General features: G+C 39.2%; 1 protein-coding gene across 2 annotated transcripts in view; it reads right to left on the bottom strand.

Moving 5' to 3' along the window:
* Positions 1-28: 28 nt before the first annotated feature.
* The window catches only part of SLC6A4 (solute carrier family 6 member 4), a 46051-nt gene continuing 34116 nt past the window's right edge, over positions 29-11963 (bottom strand). The window contains exons 13-14 of one of the 2 annotated variants that reach the window (XM_004376179.2): positions 7716-7883; positions 29-4969 (exon numbers count right to left, since the gene is read on the bottom strand). In XM_004376179.2, coding sequence (XP_004376236.1) covers positions 4895-4969; positions 7716-7883 — 243 coding nt within the window. In that variant the 3' untranslated portion in view covers positions 29-4894. Of the gene's footprint in view, positions 4970-7715; positions 7884-8659; positions 9227-11963 lie in introns of those variants that run through there. The other variant, XM_023731182.1, reaches the window with a different exon arrangement.

The following is an 11963-nucleotide window of genomic DNA, read 5'->3' as shown; positions in this document are numbered from 1 at the left end:
AACACACACACACACACACACACACACACACACACACACACACGATATATCTGCTTCAGGTTCTTATTCCTACTCCTCTTCCCCATCGTACTCTAAAATGAAATAGAACATCCTGGCAGTTTAGAAAAAAAATCTAGTCTGAGGTTGAATCACTCTTTGGATGTCCCAGACTTCTGTGATGCTGATTTTAAAGATAGACATGCAAATAAACTTTGGCCTGGAATCAGAAAATCTAGGCTTAATCTGTTCTCCAACTTTCCGTCTGTGTGAACTTGGGGAAAATCAGTTAACCTCTGTGAGCCTCAGGCTCCTCATTTGCAAAACTGGGAAAATGTGTCACCCAGAGCTTTGGTGTTCAAATGAGATGATATATGTGAAAGCACATTATAAAGCTCTGCACAAATTTATGAAGAATTATGATTAGATTTACTAAAATGTAATATTTTTAATTTGACATTTTGATACTAATATTTGCAAATGACATGGAGTGGTGTATTGGGATGTATAATTGCTTTGACAATATACAGTTAAGCTTTTTATTTTAACCTTAAGAGTTTGGACTTTCTGAATGAGAACAAATCTATCATGATAAAGTTATTACAGTAGCAGTTCACAGTATAAGGCATTTACTCATACCTTACAGTCTAGCTCATTTGTAAATAAACTGCATAAATGAATACAGAGACACATGCATCAGAAAGGGGATCTTGTAAACAAATAAAACTTCAATTCTGCCACTAAAGTTTAAAAATTTTTCATGTTAAAAGATAACTGGAAATTTTCATATTACCACTGTTAACAGAGGTGAATACAGGGGAATAAATTTACTATCCTTAGCTGTAAGTAATGTAGAAGAAAGTGAAGATGAGGAAAAAAATATTTTTATAACTCAAAATTTAGAGCACCTCACTGATAGGCCCAGCACACAATAGAAGTATCCTGAAAAGTTGTTTGTACATCACATCTTTCTAAAATAACCTTAGTAATGAAAAACTTAGTTCTGTAAACCTTCACCTGAAGTACAATAAAAAAATACAAATCTTAAAAAAAAACACTAGAATAACTGAGTTCTTACATAAAGTCCCTAATTTTATCTTAAAATACACAGTTTTCTTATATCAAGTTTTCTTAAGGTAAGGTGGTGGTGGTGTGTGCCGTTGAGTAGATCCTGAAGGTGAGGTACACTTCTTATTTTAGAGTTTGAACAAGAGTAATCTTTCAAAATAGTTTTTTTTAATTAGTAAATGCTCTTACGGTATTTTAGCATAAAGATGGGACAGACACCCCTCCACACCCACTTAATGTTTGGACTCAGTGTTTACAAATTGCTAGAAATAAATTGTCCATTACACTTGGAGTCTTCAATTATAAAACTAAAGGTTTGATGTCATTTATTCTCTCCCCCATTGACAAGATTCAGCAGATACTAAAATATTTTTCTGATGAGGTACTCCACCGACGCACACTGTTTCCAAATTAGAGTTGGCCAGTGTAGAAAACCTATTTTGACAGAAAAATTACGCATTTGTGATAGAACAATTTGGCATGAATTTTGTGATGCGTTGGTAAGATGAGTATCACTTGACATTCCAAATGAAATATATTGTTAATAATTTCCAAGAAAAGAACACTTCTGTTGAAAAGGTGAGCTTTTTTGAAACACTTAATGTAGATATACTGAATGGATTCCAACCATATGAAACAAAAGGAGAGACATATTTAAGATTCCATCTTAAAATATTTATCTTTTCCATTGTGTTAAGTGCCTACAAAAGCAACTGAGAGGAGTATTATTTCTATTGAGGAAATAAAACTTAAGCTCACCTTCATTTAGAAATTTCTCAGATCCCAAGAAGAGCAAGAAAATTAACTTGGTCACTAGGTTTGCCTCTGTCTCTAATGGAGTTCTTTGAACTTTAAAAGATTATTATTAAAATTTAAGCAATGAGGGGAAGGGGTGATTACTACAGAAAGTACTAAAAAGACCCAGGGCATTGAAATATTTCTCCCAAGGAACTAAATTCAAGCTTTAGTAAACACTTTCATTGACTCATCTCTGACATTGAAGAAAAAAACTCAGAAACCAGAATGTTTCAAGTGGACCTGAAAAGCTTTCTGCAATATGGGGATATTCTCTGTCACGTCCTTGGTTTGTTTTGTTTTTTTTCCATATTTAGATTTATAAATTTCATTCTCTAACATGCTTCCCAAGCAAGCGCTTAACTACACTCACCTTCCTAGTTTAGAGCACTTCAAGAGCCCTTAGTGTTACTCTATGTTTTAAAACGTGTGTGAGCTCTGCAATGACTTTGAAATACACAACTTCTTACCATGTAGCATAGGACTATTTTGATGTTATGGCTCTAACATAAAATCCCTCTGAGGAACTACTTTCCATCCTCCCTTACTCTGAACCCCCCACCCCCCCCAAAAAGGGAATGAGATTACTCTGATTACTGCATATTTAATGAAGACAGTCATCCTGGACAATTCTGGTATCTTAAGCACCAGATGTTGATTAATGAGTAAAGAGACATGCTAAGAAAGGAATCAGGCTTGGGTGTAACTGAATAGCCAAGCATTGTCTAAGATACGCGTAAGAACAGCACAGTTAAGCCATTGCATTCCATAGTTGCAAGATCTGTTTTTTTGATAGTGACTCTAAATCAGAATCACACAACATACGAAGCATCAGGTCAGTCTTTCCTGTTTATCTGGAGAATATGATCCTAATTCCAGGAGAATAATCTCTCTTTTTAAGGATGGGTGAGTTGAATGCAAATTCAGACTTAAATTTTGAGATTGGCAGTACCAAATTAATAAACTTAGTAAAAAGGGGGTGGAGAGGGAGTGAGTCATCTTGTAGAATAACTTTTTGCCTTATTTTGTGATTTCATTATTTGATTTTGGAGCTTATTGACTTGGATTTGTCAGGGTCTTTGCCCCCATCTCCTTTTCACAGATGGAGAATGCAGGGAAGTGAATTCATATGCATTCCAGCCAACAAATGGAATAAGTTTTAAACGGTTTCTAAGTTTTCAGTTTGGAGATGAAATATTTGGACTTCATTGTACATCAATATAAGAAATAACCTCTAATAATCAAACTGCTTTCATGCCTTTGTCTTGTCTTGGCCTATTGTATATTTCTTACTGATAAAATCACAAGAAAATAAATCAACTTCAGTCCTTAAATAATTTTACAATTCAATTCCATTTTTATTTTTTACTTTTATGTAAATACCACATTGAATGTAAAAGGTCTTTAAATGATAACTTAAAATCTATCTACCTACTCTTAAGTTTTCCTTTAAAAAATTTCATAGGTAGTATTAATAAATAGGGGTCAAATAAATGCAAACTATGTAAAACAAACAGATTTTAGATTTACTTTTTTCCAGTCTAGTAGCGTTTGAAAGTTCCTATATATTCATCTAACACCTGACTTGGTGAAATTCTAATCTATTTTAAAAAGTATTTTACTCTCTTTAAGATTTTGATAAGAAAAATCTCATACTACAAGGTAGAATTTGTTTCTCTACTTAGGCATCTGGGAGTCACCAAAGGCTAAATGTACTTGATCTGCATTAAGAACTTTATGTGGAATAAAAGATCATTCACTTAATTGGCCCTTACTCAATCAGCCTTAGACTCAGTCTTGAAAATTATCTGGAAGGCTCACAACCATAATCACATGAAGGGTCAAGGGTGATGGCTGGAGATGGGGAGAGGGAGATCCATTTAAGGCTAACCCAGACTCTCCCAACTGCTCTTGCATTGAGGAAGCTCTTGGTTTATGGTCAGGGTTCCAGAGCTATATACCCTAGGGCTAAGTGAAAATTGGATTTATATTCTCTTCACCAAGCAAGGTAACCTGAATCGTCAAATTCAGTCATCTGCAGTAGATACAGCTTAAACCAGATGGCCAACTGAACACTGAAGGTGCCTGTGTTGACATCTTCAAAGTAGTTCACAGCCAAGCCACAGTGGCTAAAGAGAAGCCAAATTTGCCTGTGAAATATTTTCTTGACTGTTTAGCAGAGTGAGACAGGAAGTGGCAATGAAGTGCAGCAAATGCTAAAGATTGGCCCATAAAGGAAGGTGTGTGGGCTAAAGTAGTGTCACTAGAAAAGGAGAAGGTGGCAGAACATCTTGTAATAATTGTACCTTTCAAATAACAACATACGATACGCATTTAAGTGAGTAGAATTTGTTAATGTACGAAAACTCTCAGGAAATTCATGTGATTTGTAATGGGCCCAAAGAACTGGAATAGGGAGAGATACGGATACACTAAAACAGCAGTATACAAAGACACACAAGCTCACATGTACACATAATTTTCAGTTTAGCTTCTTATATCTTCTGCTTCTGACTCCACAGCTTAGAGGATTTTAGTAGATTCCAGCTATAGAATTCTACGCTACTCAGAAAATAGATGGCTAGCAAGACAGGATCCCTGTTTTATCCTACGTGGTTTATGCATTCATGAGCAGTGAAACCTTTAGAAGCAAACAGATGTCAGATACCTATGATCATGCCAAGAAATGACACAGGAGACTTCCACAGACTTGACTCTAATCCTAATCCTGATAGGACGTTTGTCATCACCTTCCACACACACCCTTCACTTGTCCAAAATGAGCCAGTTTAGCTGCATCACAGGTAGAGTCCAACGTGGTCATATGTCCAGGAGATTTCATGGAAAGAAGTGGCTGGAGGCCATAAGAGTCTGGGCACCATAGTCTTTTGCGACTGTGTCTCTGTGAAGGAGACCCTTCCATTGTCAGGCTTCACTGGAAACTAACTCACTTAGAGGGAGAAGGCGAGGTGTTACAAGGTCAGAAGTGGAGGAAGAGGTTGTTGGGAAGCCATTTTCCTCTCAATAAAGCGTGTTACACAACATTCAAGCGTATGTCCCCACAGGGAATTTCTGTTGGTGTTTCTGGAGTGATACTTTTAATAATACGCTGTTGGGAAGAAAATGTAATATAAATATTCTTGTAATTTGACAGGGTTGCAAAAATATTTCAGCATTAATACTAAAACAAAGGTATCAAAATGGTATTTAATAGTAAGTTGGAATACTCCCGTTGTCTTTCCTTAAGAAGGGAATTCTCAATATTTATCCTTTCCCAATTATGGTTTAAAATGATATATTCAGGAACTACAAGCATCTGTAAACTAATTTAAAAAACCATTATGGCACTGATGGTAAAACATGAGGCTTCAATGGGCCTCTGCTGGCCTATATATGTCTTTGAATGACTTGGGAAAGGGCACCTTGAAGACAGGAAGCTTGATGCAGCCACATAGGGCTTGGGGAGCAGAGTGAATGCTGGACTTCAGTTCCCCACCCCGCTCAGATGCGCTCCTTATACTCTGTATATACTCTAGAACAGGGATTCAAAAGGGTTCAAAATGGTTCAGTCATGGCCAACAAAGGGAAACCAGAAGAGGCCCAAGTTTTTAAGCACAGACGCCAAGTTTTTAAAATTTGGGTGATCCAGAACCATAACTGGAACAGTAAAAATTACGGGCCAAACCCCTGGAATAAGAGACTCGGAAGAGGCATACTGAGCCCTTTCAGGAGCCTGATGGGTGAGACTGGATTATTGCCAGGAGTGAGGAGAATAACACGCATTCAAAGCGGCGCAGTCAGCCGCCATCTTTGAGCCGGACACCGCTATTTGTGACTCTGCGCAGAATCCAACAGGCGAGATTTGGTTGCTATGCAACATGTACACTGCCCTTGTTTTCTAAGAGGGAGATTAAGTTTCCAGCAGGGCTTTGATACTTAATTTTTCCCATTCTGGTTATGGTTCCAGGTGACCCAAGTTTAAAAAATTTGGGTCTGTTCGGTTGTTGCTTCCTCAGTCATGATTAAACCGGGAAGAACAAGTTCAAAACCCTGCTCTAGAGCCACAGTGCACAGTGTCATCCAGTTACTGTAACGACCAGGACATTACTGATTTAATTAACCGACTTGCAAAAAAGTACTGGTTAGTTTGCACAGTTATGCAAATTATGACATAAATAAATTTTTTTAAAATGTGGCCATTTAAGTCATCAATCCTAAAGCAATCACATGTTGATATAGTACTCATAACAAGGAAAAGGCTGAGAATCTACTTTAGAAATAGCTGAAATACACAGAAGCTTTAAGACATGTGAAATATGCTTGGGCTTGGGTATGGAATGTGTTAACTACCTTTGAAAACTTTGTATTAGGGTGACATGAAGCAGCTCAGGGATGTGGAGAAAGAAAAGCAGCAGCACCACAGATGCTTAGAAAAATCTTTATTAAGTTACTTAGTAAAATTTTTGATGGCCCCAAAGTCTGCACATATGGTAAGAAGGCATAATTGGATCTGAAAGCATATTTTGATTTATTAATTTTAGGTAAAGCCCTGCTACTTGTCCTTTTTATTTTAAATTGAAAAAATATGTAGTCCCCTCTAATCTCTTCTATTTCCTGGTTCTAGAATTTGTTCTTCTTTAAGGAGCAGGGCCTATGGAATTCAGAAACTTCCAGTCTCATAGCTAATGAAATTCACAAAATTGTACCCTTTGTGTCACTCATGACCTTATTATTCAAGCACCAAAATCTCACACTAGAAATCCATTAAAAAACAAAAACAAAAACAAAACTTACTGCAGTGCTCATCAGCTACCAGGACACACCAAGTCATTAGAATGCAAAATTTCACTAACTGTCCATCCTCATATGGTGCAGTGGTTAAGCGCCACCTCTGCTAACCGAAAGGTTTGGCAGTTTGAATCCACCAACTGCTCCTTGGAAACCCTGTGGGGCAGTTCTGTTCTGTCCTGTAGGGTTGCTATGAGTCAGAATCAACTTGACGGCAAGTCTGGTTTTGGTTTGGTCCATCCTCATAGATAAATATGAAACCCAAAACTGATTAGAATTATGTCTAGCTAATCAAGAACTGGACACAGATCACTCTGACAAGTCTTGAGTGGAGCCATGGTGTACAGAGACAGAAGGGAGCACTAAGTTATATGTATGGTGGGGGCATGGCCAGCAATGAGCATTATAAAGTAGAACTTCTGGCTTTTGTGTCCTAGCCTCCACTCACTCATTCTGCTGCCCTTCTGGCTGCCTATCTCCCAAAATTCCAGGCCCACTATTTTTCCCCTTATTTGTCAATATTCCAGCTGCCAGAAATTTTCCAGGCTCTGGCCTTCTGCAAGGTGATAACCAGCTAACCTAAAAAAATGGATTCTTGTTGATGTCTTCATGAACACTTACTTATTAGGGACATCTTCCAGTATCTTTGTTCAGGTTACTAGGGGAATTCTGCAACAATGACCTAATCCAGTGGATGACTCCCACCTTAAGACATCCAGGCTGCAGGTGCGTAAGTGGCGACTCACTCCACAAACTCCAACCTTGTATATGATGAGGGTCCAAAAGAGTTAAGAAATTTACCTTTCCCTTAGTCTTTTTTTTTTTTTAAACCCAGGCCAAAATTTCATACTAGGCTTCCCTCCTTCACAGATAAGATGTTAGAGACCACGGTGTAGAAATATAAATACATAAGGTTGAGAGCCTCCTGGTGAATTTCATGTGATGGACTTAACAAGAGAACCCTTTTCTCCCAGAAACATTACTATTACCAGTCTTAACACAGACACACACACACACACGCACGCACGCACGCACGCACGCACGCACGCACACACACTAGCACATACCTCCTTAAAGGTCCCTGGAGTGGTGATCAGCCGATAAGCTATATACGTAGGGATGCAGATGAAAGACGAGGTTCCTATGCAGTAGCCCAAGATGACACTCCAGCGGGGGTAATTATGTTGGAAGAGCCGTAGCTGTGGGGGGCTCATCAAAAAACTGCAAATGATGAACTAAAACAGAAATTCCAAGAAACATTTAAAATCTTAGCTAAATCCATGCAGGTAAGGGACAGTTCTGATACCAAGAACACCAAATGCTAGCGCTAAGATACTTCCAAGAAATTTCTAAAACGTAATATATCCTGGATTGAACTCTAACACACGAAACTCACCAATTTCTGTACCTAAACTGCAACAGTAAGACAGCCAGGTGCTTATCTTAATTTTCCTCCCGACCCCCCATCTCAACTTCTGCAGGGCAGATGTCAAGGCCTCAGAACGTTACTTATGGAAGTTACAGCGCCCCCTTCAGTGCAGCTCTCTGGAAAGAAGAGATTGGCATCCACTGGGCGTGGTTTGGACCTCATCTTGTCAGACAGTAGATGAGTAGATTGGACAACCTCTCCATGGCCCCTGCCAGTCCTGTTGTTGTTGTTAGTTGCCCTCCAGTTGATTCCTACTCATGATGACCCCATGTGTGCAGAGTAGGACTATTCCATAAGGTTTTCAAGGCTGTGATCTTTCCGAAGCAGACTGCCAGGCTTGTCTTCCTAGACGCCTTTAGGTGGGTTTGAACCACCAACCTTTCAGCTAGCAGTTGATTGCTTAGCCGTTTGTGCCATCCAAGGAACCTCCTGCCAGTCCTAGGGACTCATATTTCTCTCTGTTTTGTTTTCATTTCTTTCTGCCTTTCAGCTGTGATTGTTTAGGGTCAGCTGAAAGGTACGTAATGTCCAGGAGAGATAATAAGATTCTCAAGAGCTGGAAAGGACTAAGGCTCCTAGGTATGTGTTCCTTCTCCTCTTTTCTTGAGCTCTTATTCTGCATGAAGCTCATTAGCCTGGAGATTGAACAAGGATATTTCTGCCACAGGCATCCCAACAATGAATGACTACCTGCCATAGATCCTCATAATGAAAGAAATTATGGAGGGGAAAAAAACACTTTTTACTTGAAAATTCAATGAAAACTTGGACCAAGAACAACTCCACGGTGTGCTCCCAATACCTATCTTGTGAGTTTTTTTTATTTCAGTTTGGTTTCCAGAGCGTAAATATCAGTTTTTGCCTAGTAACCACTGTGCTGAAATCATCATCGCTCTTGATTTTATTTTATTTTATTATTTCATAGTCATAGAGAAGACAGTAATGTACATTATTCTTGTGGTTGAACATCTATTTATATCTTTTTTTTCCCTTTGCAGGTAATAAAGTGGGAAATTGTTATACACACATCCATCTTCTGAGCAGTGTTATCTTAAGTCCAGGAGAAAGCTTTCAAAACAGGAGCCCGGCCAATCACACCCCTCTCTGCCGACTTACTCTCCTCACCACCGGACCCAGCTACAGAGGAAGCTAATTTTGGAACAGCGAAAGAGAGGGTTTGATTAGGAGCCATCCCTGCTGTAACTTCTCTCATCTTGACATCAGGTGCAATCTAACGCAGCTCAGTTAGGGAGGGCTCAAGCTCTTGGCATGGGTGGTGACTGCTGCTTTGGAAACTCCCTCACATGTCCCAGCCTCTCCTTGCTCTTATACAGTATTTTCTCTTTTTCTAATTTGGCAGTGAAAAAGAGTATTTTTAGTAAGCTACTAGCTGTTTACCTAAAACAGCCTTAAAAAGCCCAGAGCAGGGGACCTGTCAAGTAAACCCAGGAGTGGAAGACAGATTTGCTTCTTCTTAATCGGGCACTTGAGCCCTTGTCTCTAGAGGAGGTGAATAAAAGGGAACAATACAAGAATTATGAATAATGTGCCTGAAGCCAAATCTGTACCTGGGTTTTGTTGTGCTAAAAAACCTATTGACTGGGCGTCAAGAGTTTACCCAGTCTGCCAGGCCACCTGAAGTCCACAGAAATGAAAATACCAAAAGTCTCAGGGCCGGGACTAGGGTGCGGTACCTGACGCCCTCATCTGTGGGACAAAATTTAAGGGGGCACCAAAAAGTCAGTAATCAAGGTAAATTATATTTTAATGCAGTATTTTAAAAAGACAGGATCTGACAGGGCCGGATTAGGGTGAGGCAAGTGAAGTGACCCACGCAAGTACAGGGGCAGGTTCTTGTTTATTTAAAATGTTGATATTTTGTTCATCATGGATTATTTTTATGCCTGAGTTTTAATTTTTTAAAAAAAATTATTGCGTTAAATATTATTTATCTTGGTTACTCAGTTTTTTGGCACCTTCTTAAATTTTACGTCTGAGGTGAGTGCCTCACTTCCCTCACCCAAGTCTGGGCCCTGGACATCATGTCCTCACATATGTAGGGAAACCAAAGGAAATAAATGTAGTTTCTGCCCTCAAGGAATTAATCCAATGTCTCTTCTTCCTTTGAAAAACAAATAAAAGGATTTAAGTAGATTATCGAGAAGCACTGGTAATAATAGAAATTTATAGCCTTTTATGTAAGGACTTCCATTTCTGGGAATGGTGGGCGAGGTTATTTAGACCAGCCCTCTCACAACTAAAAATTCTCCATTAAAAAAAAAAAAAAAAAAAAAAAAAGAACCTAAAAGCATCAATGATTGATAAGGTAATAAATAAGAAATTTCCAGGCCAGGATCTAAGGAGCACAAGTGCGGGCCACCTTGCCCTGAGAGTACTTGAGGCTTGGGGCAAACGTGGGCTTTAGTTCTGGCAACCTCTGGGGCCCAGAGCAATGGAAGTCAGGGAGGGACTCTGGGGTGGAGAGACATAGGCAGAGTCACAGAAGCAAGAATGAGCATATTGTCTGTAAGTAAACAAGATGTGTGAGTGGTACAAAAAATAAAGGGCTGCCCCAAGAACATCAAAACAGAGAATACAAAAAGGGCCATTTTGAAAGAGGGGAAAAGATAGGTGTATGCCAAAGGCCCAGATATTCTAAGACAAAATGGGATGGCCCAGCTCCAAAGGAGCTGGAAATGAATTGAAGTAACAGTCTGACAAGCTTTCTGACGCTATAAGATCAAACCAACCAGTTACCGTTCATCGACTATGACTCACGGCGACCTCAAGTGTGTCAGATTAGAGCTGCTCCATAAGGTTTTCAATGGCTGATTTTTCAGAAGTAGATCTCCAGGCCTTTCTTCCAAGATGCCTCTGGGTGGACTCGAACTGCCAACCTTTCAGTTAGCAGCCAAGCATGTTAACTGTTTGCACCGGGGACTCCATAAAATCAAAGGCCCCCCAAATGAAGTACAGATAAAAGAAAGAACTGAAGAATAGTCCCTGTGGAAGTACACAGAGTCAGTTCACCTCAGGTTGCCTCTGACCACACTTGAGATGTTAGCAGAGCGCTTATCCACATTTGGGCAAGTGTCTTGCTTCCGGTGACGCCAGGAGCAGCGCAGGGGCATGTTCAGAAGGAGAACATGAGTACTGAGCACGCCTGGGCACCGACAGCACTTGGAACTGAACTTTCCCGCCCAGGTCCGTTGGCAATAAATGGATTCTACTTTTAACTCAGATCTACACTTGAGGACTTTTGTGAGGGTGCCTCTTTAAGAAAAAGAATACAAAATTATAAATACAAAATTATTAGGACCCCTCCCAAGGTCTTGATGAGAACCCCTGGTCTTGAACAGCTCTTACTTGTTGTGTGACCTTGGATCCTTTGCTTAACTTTCTAAGCCTCCATTTCCTTAGATGAAAAATGGGGGTAGCAGAACCATAACTACTTCATATTAAGGTAACCACAAAGGAAACTAACCATCCTCCACGTCAAAATAAAAAACAAGAAAAATGTAAAGACTCAGCAAATACAAAATCAACAACAATGAAAAAGATGAAAAGAAAATACACAAAGAAAAATGACTCAGCACAGAAAATTAAGTGGAACAAAGAAACTGTCAACAACACACAAAAAAGACATCAAAATGACAGCACTAAACTCATACCTTTCAATAATTACGCTGAATGTAAACTGACTAAATACACCAATAAAGAGACAGAGAGTGGCAGATTAGATTAAAAAAAAAAACACGATCCGTCTATATGCTGCTTACAGGAGACACACCTTAGACTTAAAGACACAAACTAAAACTCAAAGGACGGAAAAAAAATATATCAAGAAAACAACACTCAAAAAAGAGCAGGAGTGGCAATATTAATC

This window comes from Trichechus manatus, unplaced genomic scaffold (genome assembly GCF_000243295.1).
Source record: "Trichechus manatus latirostris isolate Lorelei unplaced genomic scaffold, TriManLat1.0 scaffold00040, whole genome shotgun sequence".
NCBI classification, from domain to species: Eukaryota; Metazoa; Chordata; class Mammalia; order Sirenia; family Trichechidae; genus Trichechus; species Trichechus manatus.
This window is presented reverse-complemented; position numbering and strand designations above follow the sequence as displayed.